We start from the raw sequence: 20,364 nt of genomic DNA on the forward strand, positions 1-20,364 counted from the left end.
AACCCGCACAGACACGGGGAGAATGTGCAAACTCCACACAGACAGTTCCCTGAGGCAGAAATCAAACCCAGGTCCCTGGTGTTGAGAGGCAACAGTGCTAACCACTGAGCCACCGTGCTGCCCACTTGCTTACGAGTCATACCAGTGCACCTTCTTCCTTTTAGAAACACATGAGCTGCAAATCTGCCCAGGCAGTGGTGGAAAATCAAGAAACGTAAGAAATGTGAATCAGGCAGAACTTTTTATTTTATCCTTTTGCCTTATGTTTTGGCATCCAAAAGCATTATTACAAACAACTGATTGGGCAGAATTTTAACCACCAAAGAGAAGGGAGATTCAGGCACAGTGGGCATCAAATCCCCCCTAATGTTGACATCAACTCATGATCCCCTCAAGTCATACTTCCAATCTTAACAGCAGCTTTGCAGGCGAATAGGGAGCACCCATGAAGCAATCCAGTAAAAGCAATATTCAAAGAGGCAATTTATTTCAGTACTTAGTCCAGCATTCTGGCTTTAAGAACCATATGCTGGTTTGCCAAGCTGTGGTTGAGTTTCTTCAGTGAAATCAACAGGCTGGAAGGTCGTCGAGCAGTGAAACTGATCAGCTGTAAAATAGGATAAAGGCTCCTGTTCATCGCATCTCTTTTGAGAAGCAATTCACAAGTGATCCCCATCTTCCTGGAAATACATTGCTGTTCCTTCAGCACCGCTGGATCAAAACCCTGGAACTCTCTCCCTATTGGCATTGCAGGTTTACCTGCACCAAATGAACTGCAGCAGGTCAAGAAGGCAGCTCACCACCTTCTTAACGGCAACTGGGATGGGCAATAAATGCCCAGTCAGCAATGCCCACAGCATTTAAATGAATAAAAACAAAGGGAAAAATACACTTTTCTTGGACTTCACATACCTTGGACTGCACTTTCCTGCTGTCATGTCTTCACAGTAGCAAATCCTATAACTTACATAGGTCTGGCTTAGACACCTAATGAGAACACCAACAGTCATCAGGAGCAGGAACAGCACCAGCAGGAGCTGCCTTCTGCTCAGTTCCATCTTAGTCCACTAGAATGGATCTAACAGACCATTGAAATTTGGCTCCAAAGAGATGTGGGACCAACACAGGGGCTACGGGGATAGGATCAACTCTTTGCACTAAGAACCAGTGTTTTAGATTGTTCAGCTTTCCACTGACATGTCGAACCTCCTGGAACAGGGCCTCTACCCTAGCGCAGTGGGCACACATTACCACTGACTGTCAAGGTGTTTGTCAGTGGAGGTCCCACCCTGGCCTTTGCCTCTCCCTTCAGTTCTGTGCCTCTCCCTTTAATATCTTTCCCCTCTCACCCTAAACCTATGCCCTCTAGTTCCGGACTCCCCGATCCCAGGGAAAAGACTTTGTTTATTTATCCTATCCATGCCCCTCATAATTTTGTAAACCTCTATAAGGTCACCCCTCAGCCTCTGGCGCTCCAGGGAAAAGAGCCCCAGCCTATTCAGCCTCTCCCCATAGCTCAAATCCTGCAACCCTGGCAACATCCATATAAATCTTTTCTGAACCCTTTCAAGTTTCACAACATCTTTCCGATAGGAAGGAGACCAGAATTGCATGCAATATTCCAACAGTGGCCTAACCAATATCCTGTACAGTGACAACATGCCCTCCCAACTCCTGTACTCAATACTCTGACCAATAAAGGAAAGCATACCAAACACCACCTTCACTATCCTATCTACCTGTGACTCCACTTTCAAGGAGCTATGAACCTGCACTCCAAGGTCTCTTTGTTCAGCAACACTCCCTAGGACCTTACCATTAAGTGTACAACTCCTGCTAAGATTTGCTTTCCCAAAATGCAGCACCTCGCATTTATCTGAATTAAACTCCATCTGCCACTTCTCAGCCCATTGGCCTATCTGGTCCAGATCCTGTTGTAATCTGAGGTAATCTTCTTCACTGTCCACTACATCTCCAATTTTTGTGGTCATCTGCAAGCTTATTGTCTGTACCTCTTATGCTCACATCCAAATCATTTATGTAAATAACAAAAAGTAGAGGGCCCAGCACCGATCCTTGTGGCACTCCACTGGTCACAAGCCTCCAGTCTGAAAAACAACCCTCCACCACCACCCTCTGTCTTCTACCCTTGAGCCAGTTCTGTATCCAAATGGCGAGTTCTCCCTGTATTCCATGAGATCTAGCCTTGCTAATCAGTCTCCCATGGGGAAATGCCTTACTGAAGTCCATATAGATCACATCTACTGCTCTGCCCTCATCAATCTTCTTTGTTACTTCTTCAAAAAACTCAATCAAGTTTGTGAGACATGATTTCCCACGCTGCCTTTTTTTGTAGATTTCCATTGCTTGACACTCAGAGTCATAGAGATGTACAGCATGGAAACAGACCCTTCGGTCCAACCTGTCCATGCTGACCAGATATCCCAACCCAATCTAGTCCCACTTGCCAGCACCCGGCCCATATCCCTCCAAACCCTTCCTATCCATATACCCATCCAAATGCCACTTAAATGTTGCAAGTGTACCAACCTCCCCCACTTCCTCTGGCAGCTCATTCCATACACATACCGCACTCTGAGTGAAAAGGTTGCCCCTTAGGTCTCTTTTATATCTTTCCCCTCTCACCCTAAACCTATGTCCTCTAATTCTGGACTCCCCAACCCCAGGAAAAAGACTTTGTCTATTTATCCTATCCATTTCTCTCAATTTTGTAAACCTCTATAAGGTCACCCCTCAGCCTCTGATGCTCCAGGGAAAACAGCCATATGGAAGGATCTTTTTCTTGGGCACTTACCATTCCATGGTGGCTCAGTGGTTAGTGCTGCTGCCTCATAGTACGAGGGACCTGGGTTTGATTCCAGCTTCGGATGACTGCTTGTGTAGAGTTTGCACATTCTCCCTGCGTCTGCGTGGGTTTCCTCCCACAATCCAAAGACATGCAGGTTAGGTGAATTGGCCATGCTAAATTGCCTATAGTGCTCAGTGATGTGTCGGTTAGGTGTATTAGTCAGGGGAAAATATGGGATAATAGGATAGGGGAATGGGTCTGGGTGGGTTACTCTTCAAAGAGAGGGTGTGGACTTGTTGAGCTGAAGGGCCTGTTTCCACACTGTAGGGATTCCATGAAGGTCTACAGCATGCACCTCACCAATTTCAGTAGACACTAACACATTTAAATATTTCTTGAAACCACAAGTGTTTCAACAATCAAAGCAAGAAACAATAGGTATCAAACATCAACTAACCACAGGGACCTGGTTTGATTTCGATCTCAGGTGACTGTCTATGTGGCGTTTGCACATTCTCCCCGCGTCTGTGTAGATTTCCTCCGGGTACTCCAGTCTCCTCCCAGAGTCCAAAGGTGTGCAGCTTAGGTGGATTGGCCATGATAAATTGTTCACAGTGTCTAGGCTAGATGGGTTAGCTACAGGAAATGCAGGGTTCCAAGTATAGGGTAGAGGGGTGAGTCTGGGTGGAATGCTTTTCAGAGGATCAATGTGGACCTAATGGGCTGACTGACCTAACTTCTACACTGTAAGAATTTAATGAATCTTCTGAATGTGATTGATGTCGGCTATTTCCTGCTGCTAAACAATTTCAGTTGTGTGAGTTTAAAAGATGATGTTAGCTGAAGTTCAATATGGCAATTGGTCCAAAATCTGCTTTACATACCAATTGGAATTATAATCTGTGTATCTCCAGTGACTGTTCATTGCAACATGAATTAACAATCAAAACAAAATTACATCTGGGTTTGTTAGCACCAGAAGTGGGTATCTGCTCAGTTTACACAATCTTTGGTATCCTTTGGTTCCTAAAAAAATGAATGTACAGAGTTTCTTGTAAAGGTCTTTGGCTGTGAATTTTAATTAGATTGATAGCCCTAATTCTTTACAAATGTATATCTTACTCTAAGAGAAATTATAACTATAATACTTATATATTATAACTTGCTAGAGAAATTATAACTATATTTACATTTAAGATATACAGTATTACCTTAGTTTCTTCTTCAAGTTGCCTCTTCAGTTCTTCCACTTGATGAATAAATCCCTGCTTATTCCTGGTAAGCTGGGATATCATATTCTCCTTTTCTTCCAGTTGTCTGGACATTTCACCTTTGAGAAAATTTAAGAAAATCTACATCTTTCGATTTCAAGAGTATTTTCTGACTAGTTGTCAGTCAGTGTGCTGAAATATGAAGCTTTCACATGGTTAGTATTGTTTTAAAAACAGGTTTGAAATATGAGAATATAGTACTCTTTTTGTTCAATTCACACAGTTAACACTACAACAACTCACCATTTTCCGTGCTTAACCGTGATGTTTGAGCCATCATATCATTGATGGAACGTGAATATTCATTATTCTTTGCCTTCAGTTCATTTACCTGATCCTCCTGGACTCGACATGTTTTTTCAAGGCTGGCCTTTTTTTGGAAATATAAAAAAAAGTTCCTTAAAGATCATTGTGTTCTACAGTGTACTTTGAATTAACTGAGGTAATAGCACATCACTGCTACATTCACATGGTACCAACCTCGCCCTTTGCTATGGTTTGCTCTTCACTGGGCCTTTAATCATATGACTACATCCAGTGTCATTCAGAATGGATTTTGCCCGTGGTATTGCAAAATGGTCATCAAGACCTAGAGCTAGGTTTGTGACGTTTAAATGCCATGCTAATATCTAAGCAGCATTGTGAGGTCTCGTTGCGCCCAGGAATAGAAATGGATGGGTCTTGCAAAATCAGTCTGGCCAATGTGCCAGAGCATGGAGCTTTGAGCAAATGTGGTACCAGGACAAGTAAGGGATGCCCTTGCACCCACCCCTGACAAGACAGGTAGCTGATTATCTTCAATAAAAGCCTTATTGAATTGAATTGAATTGCAGTGATGCTGCTGGCCAGTTTATTGTGCGGGAGGTGGACACCCTGAAGAACACCCTAGAAAACCCTTCAGAGCATTAGAGAGTGGCTGTGGATCTTGTAGAAGTGTATGAGATCATGAGAAGCATGGATAGGGTAAATGCACTCAGTCTTTTACCCAGAGTTGGGGACTCGAGAACGAGAGGGCATTGGTTTAAGGTTAGGGGGGGAATAATAAAATGGAACCTGAGGGGTAATTTTTTACAAAGAGGGTGGTACACATATGGAATGAGCAGCCAGTGGAAGTGATTGAGGCAGTTAAATTAACATCATTTAAATGGCATTTGGACAAATACGTGAATAGAAAAAGTTTAGAAGGATATGAGCCAAGTGCAGGGAAAGGGGTTAGCATTGATGGACATTTTGGTCAGCATGAACCAGTCTGGGCCATAAGGCCTGTCTCCATGCTAGAGAACTCTCTGAACAGCAGACAGGCCTGAAAACCTTTCCTGCTGCCTGAGTGCAAAAGCAGCCAGTAGGTACCAACATGGTGGGGGCCTGGCTCCAAGAATCAGTCTTTTTTATTGCATTGAAATTGAGTTCATAGTCCATTCCCTGCTCCTTAGCTGCCAACACAGCCTGCTGCTCTTCTCAAATGGAAGTCCTTGCCAAAGGCCTGGTGGACTGGAGAGCCAGAAAAGCTGCCAGGGAACCTGACTGCACCAATGAACGGGGACACCTTTGTGAGAATCTCCATGAGTATCCTGGGCAACGGGGAATCTGGGTGGGGTTGGGGGAGCAGGACAGGGTTCAGGTGCCAGAAGCAGTCCAGGCATCTATTTTCACCCTGGAGAGAAAAACTGCTGCTCTGTGTGGAACCCACCTACTTCAATATATCTTGAAGTCCAGTCGAACATAATGAAAAAAGCTGATATTGTTCATTATGTTCCAGTAAATATCCAGTTCTGCTTCATCAGAAGCCAGAGTCAGCTTTTTAAAGAAAAGCTTGAAATGACTAGCTATCTTTGTCTATTTTATAGAATGTTGGCATACTTTGAATTGTGAGACAGTCAAATAGCAAATGGCAAGGCTTTGGAGACATGACTTTGCGTGAATACATCAGATCCCATTTTCTGTAAAAGAAACCAATATTCATTCACTTGGACTTACCTTTGACCTAGACACAGATTCTACGTTGCTGGCCAGGTCATCAATCTCCATCTTCAGCTCACTCTTTTCCTTCTCCAGCTTCTGCTTCACACGTTGCAGGTTGTCGATTTGTTCCCCAAGTTCAGCCACACTATCAGCCTGCTTCTTGCGAAGAGCAGCAGCTGTGGCTTCATGCTGGAGGGTTGCTTCTTGCAGCTCGCGGCGTAGTTTCTGAAATTCCGCTTCCCGTTTCTTGTTCATTTCGATCTGTGCAGCTGATGTGCCACCCGCCTCTTCCAGTCTGTCACTGATTTCCTCCAGTTCGCGGGCATAGTCAGAACTCTGCTTCTCGATTTTAGCACGAGCTGTACGTTCAGCTTCAATCTCCTCCTCAAGATCTTCAACATGAGCCTAGAAATGTGAACAATGTAACTAGTATTCTGAGGCTTAAGCTAAGAGGAGGCAATGGGCTTGTGGTATTATTATTTAGGTGCTTAATCTGGAAACTCAGCTAATGCTCTGGGGATCTGGGTTCAAATCCTACCACAGCAGAAGGTGATTTGAGTTGAATTAAGAATCTAATTATGTCAATTGTCAGGAAAAATCCATCTGGTTCACTAATATCATCCTTACCTGATCTGGTCTACATGTAACTGCAGACTCAGAGCAAAGTGGTTGCTTCTGGGCTGTGTTAACCCCTCTGGGCTAGCCAGAAATGGCCACATCCCATGAATGAATAAAAAAATTATCCAGTGAAATGTTATCACTAATTCACACTTTCAGTTTACCTGAAGTTCTTTTATTTTCTTTTGCAACTGAATGGTTAGGTTTTGTTCATCTTCGATTTTGCTTTGAAGTTGGTTGATTTCAAATTCTTTCCTGTTCAAGAACATTCAGAATAAGAATGAAGTGGGTGGAGAAACAGGGCATCAATTTTGAAGCTACTCCACTGAAAATCTATCTACATTTATGAAAAGCAACGTAAACATATTAATCCTATTGCCAATTTATGTGTGCAACTTCTTGATTGAGATAATGGACACTCCTTTACAGTGTTATTACAATGACTTGGATGGATAGCTTACAAACTTCTGATTCCTAATCATTCATTTTAAACTATGTCATTGGCTGCCAAATTAACAGTCATTTGATTACTGAACAGCTTTGTGGATAGTCTTTACAATCCAGCTATTCCTTGAGGACTCATGCAAATGTTTCTCACTTTTTAAATCGTTCTTCCATTTGCTGTTTGTCGTTTTCCAAATCCATTAGGGAATCCTGAGCAAGTTTCAGATCACTTTCCAGTTTTCTCTTGCTTCTTTCAAGGTCCAAGCGAAGCCTTTTCTCTTGCTCTAGAGACCCTTCAAGCTTTGAAAGAAAATAGGCATCAAAAAACATCACAAACAGAATATTTGATTTGTGAAAATCAAACAATGGTCTGATGTTGTACTTGTTTTGTGGATATTTACATCGTCAATTTGTTGCTCCAGTTTCGCCTTTGTTTTGGTCAGACTGTTGACTTTGTCTTCTTCGGCTTGGAGATCATCTAAGATCTGTTGGTGGGCCTCTTGCAAGGCTTTCTTCTCTTTTGTCAACTTAACAATTGATTCCTCATGGGCTGAAAGTTCTTCTGTTAGGTTCTTAACCTGTGCGCAAAGCAAGAAAAAAGAATACACAATAGTCTGGAGCATATACTCTGTCAACTACAAAGTGAGTGTCACGAAGAGATCTGACAGTCTCTCTGGTGAGAATTTCATCTGTCCTTATACAATGGAACTGCACCTGATTGTAATACAGTATATTCTTTACCAGGCATTCGGAATTTTGGGTCACAGGCATGAGCGGCAGTGATATTACCAGGCTGTCTGTGCAATAGGAGAAAGTGAGGACTGCAGATGCTGGAGATCAGTGCTGAAAATGTGTTGCTGGAAAAGCGCAGCAGGTCAGGCAGCATCCAAGGAGCAGGAGAATTGACGTTTTGGGCATGAGCCCTTCTTCAGGAAGGGCTTCTTCTGTGCAATAACAAATTTTTTTTAAGATTCCAAGAAGGAAATAAAAGGCATTGAAATTCTTGTTTTTTCACATAGAGCAAGTTAGGGATTAGAACGTTGTCAATGTTTCAGGTTTAAAAGAAATTCCAAAACAAATTTAAGATTGAAAAAAATGAGTTTAAAATCATAACAACAGTTCACAATAAATAAAATTATTTCTCAGGGCAAGTTCTGTTGTTTGTCAAATGTTATTAATCATAGCATTGTTAAAATTCCAGTTACCCATGAGGAGTAGCAGTTCATACGGTTTCTAAAAGAAAGGGGAAATTGAGATGGTTAAAAGTTTCAATGATTTCTTAGTGGCTGGCTTAATGGCTGGCCACAGGACATAGACCTTTCCAATTTCCACACTAGCCAGATCATAGATTCAAAAATGCACACTGAAGAGCCAGACTTTCAAAAGGCCTTTGATAAGGTGCCACACGGGAGGCTGCTGAGCAAGGTGAGCGCCCATGGTGTTCGAGGTGAGCTGCTGGGATGGATTGAGGATTGGCTGTCTAACAGAAGGCAGAGAGTTGGGATAAAAGGTTCTTTTTCAGAATGGCAGCCGGTGACGAGCAGTGTCCCGCAGGGTTCGGTGCTGGGGCCACAGCTGTTCACATTATATATTAATGATTTGGATGAGGGAACCGGGGGCATTCTAGTGAAGTTTGCCAATGATACGAAGTTAGGTGGACAGGCAGGTAGTACTGAGGAGGTGGGGAGGCTACAGAAGGATCTAGACAGGTTGGGAGAGTGGTCCAGGAAATGGCTGATGGAATTTAACGTGAGCAAGTGCGAGGTCTTGCACTTTGGCAAAAAGAATAAAAGCATGGACTACTTTCTAAATGGTGAGAAAATTAATAAAGCCAAAGCACAAAGGGATCTGGGAGTGCTAGTCGAGGATTCTCTAAAGGTAAACATGCAGGTTGAGTCCGTGATTAAGAAAGCGAATGCAATGTTGTCTCTTATCTCAAGAGGGTTGGAATATAAAAGCAGAGATGTACTAGTAAGACTTTATAAAGCTCTGGTTAGGCCCCATTTGGAGTACTGTGTCCAGTTTTGGTCCCCACACCTCAGGAAGGACATACTGGCACTGGAACGTGTCCAGCGGAGATTCACACGGATGATCCCTGGAATGACAGGTCTAGCATATGAGGAACGGCTGAGGATACTGGGATTGTATTCGTTGGAGTTTAGAAGATTAAGGGGAGACTTAATAGAGACGTACAAAATAATACATGGCTTGGAAAAGGTGGATGCTAGGAAATTGTTTCCGTTAGACGAGGAGATTAGGACCTGTGGACACAGCCTTAGAATTAGAGGGGGTCATTTCAGAACAGAAATGCGGAGACATTTCTTCAGCCAGAGAGTGGTGGGCCTGTGGAATTCATTGCCACAGAGTGCAGTGGAAGGCGGGACGCTAAATGTCTTCAAGGCCGAGATTGATAGATTCTTGTTGTCTAGAGGAATTAAGGGCTACGGGGAGAACGCTGGTAAGTGGAGCTGAAATGCGCATCAGCTATGATTGAATGGCGGAGTGGACTCGATGGGCCGAATGGCCTTACTTCCACTCCTGTGTCTTATGGTCTTATGGTCTAAATGTACAGTATAGTGTAGGCATATATGTTGACACAATCATTATCTTCCATTTTGGTAGCTTGATTTGAAATTGAGTCTTAACTTGCTTTGTGGTGACTGATTGAACACTACGCATATCTTAGACTAAATTCTACTTCTCACGGGTCTGTACTAGAAGCTCTCATAGTAAATGTATAAATACCATAAAATGGTTTTGAAGACAAATGTTTGTCTCTCCAACATATTTCTCTTTCTAATTGAAAATACTGCCATATATTATTTAGTTAAATTAGACACCCTACAGTATGGAAGTAGGCCCTTCAGCCCAACAAGTCCACACCGACCCTCCAAAAAGCAACCCACCCAGACCTATTCCCCCACCCTAATGCACCTAACATTAAGGGCAACTTAGTATGGCCAATTCACCTGGCCTGTAGACAATCCTTTACCTGGATTGTGGGAGGAAACTAGAGCATCCAGAGGAAACCCACACAGACAGTCACCCAAGGTGGGAATTGAACGAGGGTCATTGGCGCTGTGAAGCAGCAGTACTAACCACTGAGTCACCATTTGCCCCTTTCCTTTTGGTTTACATGTTTTGTAGATGTGAGCAAGTGCCACTTTGTCATCTACATTTGTCACCTGTTTTAACTTTCCTTACCTTATACTTTCTCTGCTCAGTTTTGTGCAGAATAGTAGTGAAGCTCTAGCACTCTCATGAGCTGGAAGAATTGCCTGTAGATGGCAGAAGCATCAAGCTGATGATGTTTCATTATATTGCAAGCAATCCAGGCTTAATTGCCACTTTTTAGATCCAGTGAATTATTGTCAAACACTTCCATGTCTTTGGGTCACTCCTCAAGAAAGTACTTTGGGAAATGTGCTCTGCAGTCCTAATAGTACAGGCTGTTGCAGTTTACAGTCATAATATTTCATTACGGGTCGCTTGTATTTTCCAAACCCCACAGATTTGAGATCTATAACAGCTATTGGTTTGCTGTTCATCAATACACCAATTGCATCATGCTGTCAAGTTTTTGAAGTCCCTGAGACCCAGGGACAGTAAAAGCATCAAAGGGAAATTAGCACTTCCCTCATCTGTAACTAAGAGTACTCCAGGCATATTCTCTTGCAGTGCTGTTGTAGTGACCCTGCTTCTAGACCAGAAGGTAAAGATTTAAGTTTTGGCTGCCCCACTGGAGTATCATATTATGTTCAACTAAAGAGCTTGGCTAGAAGTAATTAATGTGGTCTGTTCTCTCAAAATCTAATAACTTGTCATCAACAGCAGAGATACTCAATCAATGGTCATCCCCTGGCTTCTGTCTCAGTGGACAGGATTTTTACCTGAAGGAGCTTGAGGGTTTGGATGTGGGGGTGTCAGGCGATGACAGAAAGTAGGGAAAACACAGGCATAATTCAGGAGCTGACACCAGCCTGCACGCAATCAAATGTTGTAATGGGGCTCTTTGAACACAACAGCATTTCATTTGACAGGTTATTCATTAAAGTAGGCTAATTGTTCAAGTTGTGCAAAATTTCAAACTTCAAATTTATATTCTGAAGAAATTTTCATTCAGAAGGAGGGTCACTGGACCCAAAAAGCTGACTTTGCTTTCTACGCAAATTGCTACAAACCTGCTAAATTTCTCCAGGCCGTTACCGTTTTCATTTCAGATTTCCAGCATCTGCAATTCTTTGTTTGGGTTTTTTGTTTGTTTTACAGATAGGGTCTGCCTGGATCAGTCAGAAGGTCTTACAATATTCCCTCAATCATTTCAGAACAATCTCTGGAAACGGCTAAATGTAGCATTATTTAACAATACTTTGATTACATACCTTGGTGGTTTTTCCTCAATTCAAACTATTTATCCATGAATCTTCTCCAGTACATTCACCTCCTTCGTATGTCATGCCGAGCAGATCAAATAGAACTTCTTCAAATTCTTTCGAGTTTAAATATTGCCTTATTTCTAGTTGTTTCACTCACTAATTAATAGTTAAAAGGCAGCATTCATTTAAGAGTTTACTGGCTCTCTAACACCACTAAAGGTTTCAAAATGAACAGGTTCTAAAAACCTAATTCTTCAAGATACCAAGTGTATCTAAGCAATATTTCCAAAGAAGTAGGATTCAGGACAGGAATTAAGTACTTTCCACAGAACGTTGCTATGCACTGAAAGAAAGACTTGTGTGAACAGGATACATAGTAAAACAATTTCAACATATAGTGCAAACACAGTTTTTTTTGTATTTAAAGGATTGACAATAAAATAAACTAAAGCATAATATTAGAAAGGAAGATGATGATGCATACTTTGTTTTCGGTGGCATGTAAATCCTTTTCTACTTTAGCTAATGAGAGCTGCAAGTCGTCAATTTCTATCTTTAACTGTGCGGACTCATCTTCAAGCTTCCTTTTCTTGGCTGTAATCTCAGCGTTTATCTCCTCTTCGTCCTCGAGCCGCTCGTTTGCCTCTTTGACCTTAGCTTCAAGTTGAATTTTGTTTTTGATCAGCTGGTCACATCTTTCTTCAGCGTCTGCTAAACTTTCAATTTCCTGAAAAGTAAGCAAAAGATGTAGCTTCAGTTCTTTTTAATTTTTAAAAAAGCAATGTAGTGTTTTGTGAAGTAATAGCTTACATACCGCTTGTACTTGCATTTGTAGGTCATTCTTTTGCTGCAGAAGGCTAACCATGTTCTCTTCTAACTCTTTTCTTCTTGCTTCAGATTTGGAAAAAGCTTCATTAAGCTTCTTGATCTCCTCCTTCATGTTTTGCATGTCCTTTTCAGCTTGTGCACTCTTCAGAAGAGGCTTGATCTTGAAAAACATTTTCATCCACGGCCAGTGTTTGACGTTCATGAATGAACGGATGTTATACTGGATAGTGTAGATAGCTTCCCTATGCAAAACAATGAATTCATTCATAAGGAATGTGTTTCTTTTCTGTTCAACAAGAGTTCATTAATGAAATTAAGGCTGACAAGATGTCTCTTGTACCTTCTTTGGTTCATCCTCTGAAATTCTACACGCATTAAGAAGCCACGACATACAGCTTGGGTGCGGGTGATAAGTATGGCCAACCTTTCATCTCTCATCTCTTCCAAACTACCCAGGACACCAGCTTTGAAGAACACCTGCAAGTGAGAAAATAACTTTAGGAGTTAATCTTTTGAATTAGTAAACAGCTTTTTACAAAGTTTAATTATAAACTAGTGTTAATTATCACTTTACCTTCGTGTGCCCAAACGTGTATTGGCTTTGATCTATATTAATGGAGGCTAGGAGTTTCTCAGAAGCCTTCTTGCTATCAATAAAGTGACCCTCTGGTATAGCACTTGGATTGAGTACTCTGTACCTGTTCATTTCAAAATATGTATAGTCTTATTCTCATATTTATGCTATAACAATTGTAGCATGCATTACATTTACTTTTTGCCAGAAAGATTGAGAATGAAGAGCATTATACTTTGCAAATTAAGTTAGTGGTAAATTGTGAGAAACTGCTTTAGGAGTCCAGTAAATTGGGCATATCATTTTTTTTAAACATAGCATTTTTATTATGCATAATATTTTCTGGTGCTAATGAAATGTTCCAAATTCCAACCATTTACCTTTGTTTGAAATCTGCATAGAGTATTCTGCTTGGGTACCCCTTTCTACAGATTCTGATACCCTCGAGCACTCCATTGCACCTCAGCTGGTGTATGACCAGTGGATTGTCAATTTCACCTGTGCAATAGAAAGAATGCTGTTATATTTTTGCAATATATTTTTCCACAAAAGTGATAAGGCAGAATAAAACTGAATGCTGGGACATACCTGGAGTTTTTGTTTCATTTGGAAAAATGCAACGCACAAAATGGGGATGTGTGCTTCTCAAGGTAGACATCAGTTTGTTCAGATTCTCCTGTATCAAACAAAGAATGTAATATCCAACAGCAATTGACTTCTTGTCTGAGAATCACATGACTGTAAGCAATAAATTATTGTTGATGTTTTGTTACCTTGCTACATTTATGCATATATTTAGATGAATGGCCAGGAGACAGAAAGAGAGCTATTTTTAAAAATACATTGCCTTGTCTAAATTTTTTGTAAACCTGACCCTTATAAGATTTTTAAATTTCTGCCTTGACCATGTAGAATGAATAAGTTCCTTGCAGAAATGTCCAACAATTACCAGGGAAAAATCAACTCTTTACCTCCTGAAATGTGACATTTCCTGCATTGTATGAACATTACAGTTACAGTATCATAGAGAAGTTCAGCATGGGAACAGACCCTTCAGTCCAACTTGTCCATGCCGACCAGATATCCTAACCTAATCTAGTCCCATTTGTCAGCACTTGGTCTATATCGCTCTAAATCCCTCCTATTCATGTACCCACCTAGATTCCTTTTAAATGCATAAGTGTACCAGCATCCACCACTTCCTCTGGCAGCTCATTTCATACACTCAATCTCTGCGTGAAAATGTTGCCCCGGAGGTCCCTTTTATATCTTTTCCCTCTCACCCTAAACCTATGCCCTCTAGTTCTGGACTCCTCCACCCCCAAAAAAAGACCTTTTCTATTTATCCTATCCATGCCCCTCATGATTTTATAAACCTGTATAAGATAACCCCTCAGCCTCCAACACTCCAACAGCCCCAGCCTAATCACAACACTACCAGTATTTTGTCCCAAATTAAACCATTTAAACTATCCTTTCCAACCACAAGTATAAATAAATAATTACATTGCTAGTTATTTTTCCATGGTTCATATGGATGGGATAAAGAGACAAGGTCTTTTCCCTGGATTGAGGGAGTCCAGAACTAGAGTTTAAGGTGAGAAGAGAAAGATATAAAAGAGACCTAAGGGGCACGTGTATTGAATGAGCTGCCAGAGAAAGTGATGGAGGCTGGTACAATTGCAACATTTAAAAGGCATCTGGATGGGTATATGAATAGGAAGGGTTTGGAGGGATATTGGCCAAGTGCTGGCAAGTGGGCGAGATTGGGTTGGGATATCTGGTCGGCATGGATGAGTTGGACCAAAGGGTCTGTTTCCGTGCTGTACATCTCTATGAATCTATGTGGTATAGATTGAAATTCTTCATCTAGTTTGACCAAGAATGTTTATGGTAAAGCAAAATTTTATGGCCTTTTAATTACTGCTTTGTTATGTACCAACCTCTATAAAATCAAACAGCTCATGTTATGAACTGACTACCTCATTAAGCTTAGAAGCTGGTTTTACACATGCAGAATAAATTGCTATCAACTATCATCATTTTTCTAATAAGTTGAATTTTATAGAACCGAGAAAATTAGGCAGTGCAGGTAGGTATTCAATATCTTAAACAAAAGTTTGTAAATCTATTGGTTTCATTGATGTTTGAACACAAATTGACAAAACAAGTTAACGTTACTCTCCATAGGCTTGAAATCACAGCAGGTTGGATCGTCCAGAATAAGCCTAGATACAACAGGAGCGTCACCAGATCAAATCCTGGTAAAACTAACTTTTTCCTGCATTTGCAAGGACTGGTATAGAAAAACAGAAAACAATGTAACTCCTTCGTGTAACAGTGGAGAATGCTCCTGAAGAGTTAGACCAAAAACATGAAAGATTTAGAACTTGATGCAAATGCTCAGCAGCTTTGGCAAATGCCAGATCCTTATCCTCTTGTGGGTCCTTTCTGAGTTAGTATGTTCACTTGGCAGATGCGTGGTAATGGGCTGTACGTATGTGCAGGTAAGAAATGAAGGAAGAAGTCCCGCTGCCAGTTTTTACTGATTTGCATAACTCTGCAACGTCTGGGAAAGAATCCGCCTTCCTTTACCGTGTCCTGTATCCTTTTTCGAGATCGGAGAGTGTTTGATGGGGATGTTATATTCTGCAAGCTTTATTCTGTATCTAACACCGTGCTATCCCTGTCCTGGGAGTGTTTGATGGGGAAACAGTGCAGTGGGAGCTTCACTCTGTATTGAACCCCATCTGAAGGATGGAATGGCCACTTCTATCGTGTGGCACATGGTGTAGAGGTGCTTCCAGAAGAATAAATCACTGAACCAAACAAAGTATTGTGAAAACTACTTTTTTACACACACTCACACACACGGAGTAGACAACCTGCTGTACCATCTGTGTTCAGAAAGCTTCTTCCTGCCTGGATCAACACAATGACTTTCAGGATCAGCCAAAAAGCTACTTCAACCCAAAGGCCTAATAGACAAGCCATCTACCTCATTCAGTTCTGAAGCTCATAACTTGCTGTAACTGATTCCACAATTATCTATGACAAGAATACAATTTTTTTGAAGAGGAAACATCAGATCTACCTCATTAAGTGAATATCTCAACCTCAAGCCTCAGTTACATATCTGAACCAGCTTTAGTTTCACAGTTTTGATTTTTATTTGTCAGTCTAGTTGTAACACCCAAAGAATAGGCAGCACCAGAGTGGTGATCCCAATATAACTCAAAATTCTGTATCTTGACAATAAGCTTGTGCGTTTGCTCTGTAGTGAACCAGCTGCAAGTTTACAATTACCACACCATCACCAACAATTTAACTGCATCTGAACTCCTGAGAGGCACTTGTACACAACATGTTGAGATCAGTAAGTCAGTGCCCATGTTGAAAGAATATCAACATGGGCACTGACTTACTGATCTCTCTAATGCATGTGAAATTACTCTAACCTTGAATTTTTGTGGCTTCTCTCCTTTCATTACTTTATGTTTCTTGGAGGTATATGTGTATGAATATGTGTCACAAGGAGCCATCACCTGATTTTTGAGTGCAGTAATAAATCCTAAGTCATTTTTACCCTAAAGAATTTGCTAATTTTAAATTGGACTTCACAAAGACAGTTTGGGCAGACATACTGTTGCATATTCTTAAAAGGTATATAAAAAGTAAGAAATAAAAATTAAAAACCAGCTCTAATTTGGACAAGAGAGGAGAACAGTAAGATTTATTCCCCTCTCCCTCATCTCCATGATATTAACAAGACTGAAGTTAATAGTACAATAAAAAAAAGCTTTTACAAGAAGCAACTTACCCTAAAAAGTGCAGACACTGTTTGGAACGAAGAACCTTTCCTCTTGGATCCTTTCTTTCCTGTACCCTCTGCAAAGCATAGATATTATCTTCATCAAGTCATAGTAGGCAGTTTTACAATAAGTTACACTAACTAAAGCATACAGATTTTAGAATTTCTAACTTTGAATAGTTTTGTTAAATAAATCAATTAATTTTTAAACCACACTTATTGCCAATTTCCAGTAATTCTCAGAAGATAGACAGATCGGCACTTTCTTGAGTTGCTGTAAAACTCACTCTGTTTGTATTCCATTTGGCAGTACAGGCTCAATGTTCTCAATATGCTGTATGACTCTGATTCTATTTTTCATAATAAGACTGATGGAACACTGCCAAATATGGATATTAGTGAGCACTCATTAATTTTAGTAATATTGTCATGCTAGCTACAAATTACCAGGTCTCTAAACTATAAGGTAGTGAGGGAGGATGGGTAGGGGATGGTGGTGTTAAAATCACAACTTCCTGGTTACCCACTCTGACCATGATTACTGAACTGCTATGAGCACTGCATCTGTGTGGGTTTCCTCTGGGTGCTCCGGTTTCCCCCAGCAGTTCAAAGATGGGCAGGTTAGATGGATTGGCCATGCTAAGTTGCCCGTAATGTCCGGGGAGATGGAGTTTAGGTGGATTAACTATGAGAAATGCAGGGTCGAGGGTGAGTCTGGGTGGGATGCTCTTCAGAGAGTCGGTGTGGACTTGCTGGGCCAAATGGCCTGTTTTCATACTAGGAAGTCTATGAATATGAAGAACACAAAAACATGAGAAATAGGAGCAGGAGTAGACCATCTGGCCCATCGAGCCTGCTCCACCATTCAATAAGATCATGGCTGATCTTTTTGTGGACTCAGTCCCACTTTCCCACCCACTCACCATGGCTCTTTATTCTTTTACTGTTCCAAAATGTCTCTTTGCCTTAAAAACATTCTACGAAGTAGCCTCAACTGCTTCACTGGGCAGGGAATTCCACAGATTCACAACCCTTTAGATGAAGAAGCTCCTCCTCAACTCAGTCCTAAATCTGCTCCCCTTTATTTTGAGGCTATGCCCGTTAGTTCTAGTTTTACCTGCCAGTGGAAACAACCTCCCTGCTTCTATCTTATCGATTCCCTTCATAATTTTATATGTTTCTATAATATCCTCCTTCATTCTTCTAAGTTCCAAAGATTATAGTCCCAGTCTGCTCAATCTCTTTTCATAAGCCATCTCTCTACTCTGGAATCAATTTAGTGAAACTCCTCTGTACCCCCTCCAGTGCCAGTACATCACCGTCAATGATGTTATGATTGATACCTGGATTTATAAGTAATATTAGAAATACTTTCAAATTCTTTGGTGGATTGCAGCTTTTCATGTTAAGTTATAATTTAAATATTGCTACGTACTTTAAAAAGCAACATTGATGGTCAAATTGATCAATATCACATTTGTTGAAACATTGTTAACCTTTTGAAAAATTGTATTGGTTGGTATTTGTGCCCTGTAAGACATAATACTTTAAAATAGTAAAAATAATGTTAAATTGTATAAATAATGTAAAATATAATATTACCTGCAGCTAATCCATAAGAACTATACAGGTGTACTAGAACCTTCAATGAAGATTTCTGGTATAATCCAATTACAGTTTCATTCAGAGGGTCCTTATTCTTGTCCAGCCATGCATTAATATTGTAGTCAACAATGCCAGCATAATGGATCAAGGAGAAGTGAGCTTCAGTCTTCCCTTTAATATGCCTAGGTTTCTGGAAATTTACTGATTTTCCCAAATGCTGATCGTACAATTTGTTCTTGAAGGTCATATCTGTGGCTTTGGGGAACATGCATTCCTCCTCAAGGATTGAGAAGATGCCCAAGGGCTTTGAATGTACAGGAATAAACAAAATACATTAATTAATTACATGGAATAGACAAGGAGAGAGACAGAGTTTTCAGCTTATAATCAATATACATGAGCTTCAGCCTTTTGGAACTTATTGAGGCATTCAAAAGAACTTTGAATAACTGCTTAGATAGTAATTTTGTTCAGGCATATGAGGAAAAGGCTGGGGGTTGGCACTAGGCAACAGAACTGGTACAGACATGATGGGCCAAATGGCATCATTCAAGATTATCTCCATCCATGAAGAATGAGGGAGACATGCAGTGTAGCAGTAATGTTACATGAATTACTAATCCAGAGACCTAGGCTAATGTTCTGGCTACATGGGTTCAAATCTGTCATCATTAGCTGGTTCCAGAACTCCCAAACCACAGCAATGCAATTGGCTCTTAACTGCTCCCTGAAATGGCCAAAAAAGCCATTCAGATCAAGGGCAATTAAGGATGTGAAATAAATGCTAGTCTCACCAGCAATGTCCACATCACATGAGGGGATGAAGAAAGATTGTTGTACAGGAAGTAATCAGAGTAAAACTCCGCATGAAAGCAAATATGAAAGAATGAGCACTTGGTGAAGCACCAGTTGTCACCCATGAAACCAAGACAATAAGGAGAGGTGCGTTTGACCGAGATAAAGGTGCTTGGTGAGAAAATAAAACTGCAAAATTTCTCCTCACTTTTTCAATGAGCTCAATGCAAGCCGCCAGATCCATGCCAAAATCAATGAATTTCCATTCAATTCCTTCCTTCGTATATTCCTCTTGTTCTAAAACAAACATGTGGTGATTGAAGAACTGTTGCAGTCTTTCATTCGTGAAGTTGATACAAAGCTGTTCCAGGCTGTTGAACTGTGGAATAGCACAACATGGCAGGATGAGGATGACTGTTTTCATATCGTTCTAACAAATGGCACTGTTGCCAGATTGTTATTAAGAATCTCACCTCAAAAATTTCAAAGCCTGCGATATCTAAAACACCAATGAAATGTTGTCTGGCTAGCTTTGTATCCAATTGGTGATTAATTCGTTGCACCATCCATAGGAATAACCTCTCATATACTGACTTTGTCAGAGCACCCACTGCAGAGTATACCTGGAAAATATGATAATTAATGTTTCATTTTCTATCACTTTTAATCCTGAGAACACTCTCCTGGCCCAGCACATTACCTGTTGTACTGTCTGGCCTTTGGTAACAAACTCATTGCCAACCTTCACTCTTGGCATGCACAATGCTTTGAGCAAATCTGCTGAGTTTAGGCCCAGGAGGTAAGCAACTTTGTCAGCAACTGCAAAAAGAACCAAAAAAAATTGGCTATTAAAGGCAAGCTTCTGGTTGTTCCGGAATTGTAATCCATAAGACCATAATACATAGGAATGGAAGTAAGGCCATTCGGCCCATCGAGTCCACTCCACCATTCAATCATGGCTGATGAGCATTTCAACTCCACTTACCCGCATTCTCCCCGTAGCCCTTAACTGGTCTTGAATAATGTCCAGTAGGGAGCTCAATCACACAGTAGTAAAGCCATTGTTTTTTTCTTCTGGATTCAATGAGGTTCACTGTCTAGATTTTGTTACTCTATCTTACAAATTGATATTAACAAGCTATTTACAATGATTCAGAGCTGGATGTGGTCAAGAAATCATTCCCATATGGTTTGCAATCAGCATTTTGTGCATAAATATACAAGACTTTGCTCACTTAAATAAGAAAAACTAGTTTAATTTTGAATAGTAA

At 40.7% G+C, this 20,364-nt stretch overlaps 1 protein-coding gene across 1 annotated transcript in view; it reads right to left on the reverse strand.

The window, feature by feature from the left end:
* LOC140463863 (myosin heavy chain, skeletal muscle, adult-like) overlaps positions 1-20,364 on the reverse strand; it is a 36,842-nt gene that overhangs the window by 9,370 nt on the left and 7,108 nt on the right. Inside the window, exons 11-27 of the mRNA XM_072558289.1 lie at positions 19,794-19,912; positions 19,567-19,716; positions 19,302-19,472; positions 18,296-18,602; positions 16,703-16,770; positions 13,471-13,558; positions 13,263-13,380; positions 12,883-13,006; positions 12,649-12,785; positions 12,295-12,550; positions 11,965-12,207; positions 7,506-7,682; positions 7,259-7,404; positions 6,825-6,915; positions 6,058-6,447; positions 4,324-4,450; positions 4,021-4,139 (exon numbers count right to left, since the gene is read on the reverse strand). Of these exons, the coding sequence (XP_072414390.1) occupies positions 4,021-4,139; positions 4,324-4,450; positions 6,058-6,447; positions 6,825-6,915; positions 7,259-7,404; positions 7,506-7,682; positions 11,965-12,207; positions 12,295-12,550; positions 12,649-12,785; positions 12,883-13,006; positions 13,263-13,380; positions 13,471-13,558; positions 16,703-16,770; positions 18,296-18,602; positions 19,302-19,472; positions 19,567-19,716; positions 19,794-19,912 (2,831 nt within the window). The remainder of the gene's footprint in view (positions 1-4,020; positions 4,140-4,323; positions 4,451-6,057; positions 6,448-6,824; positions 6,916-7,258; positions 7,405-7,505; positions 7,683-11,964; positions 12,208-12,294; positions 12,551-12,648; positions 12,786-12,882; positions 13,007-13,262; positions 13,381-13,470; positions 13,559-16,702; positions 16,771-18,295; positions 18,603-19,301; positions 19,473-19,566; positions 19,717-19,793; positions 19,913-20,364) is intronic.

This window comes from Chiloscyllium punctatum, chromosome 39 (genome assembly GCF_047496795.1).
Source record: "Chiloscyllium punctatum isolate Juve2018m chromosome 39, sChiPun1.3, whole genome shotgun sequence".
Taxonomy (NCBI): Eukaryota; Metazoa; Chordata; class Chondrichthyes; order Orectolobiformes; family Hemiscylliidae; genus Chiloscyllium; species Chiloscyllium punctatum.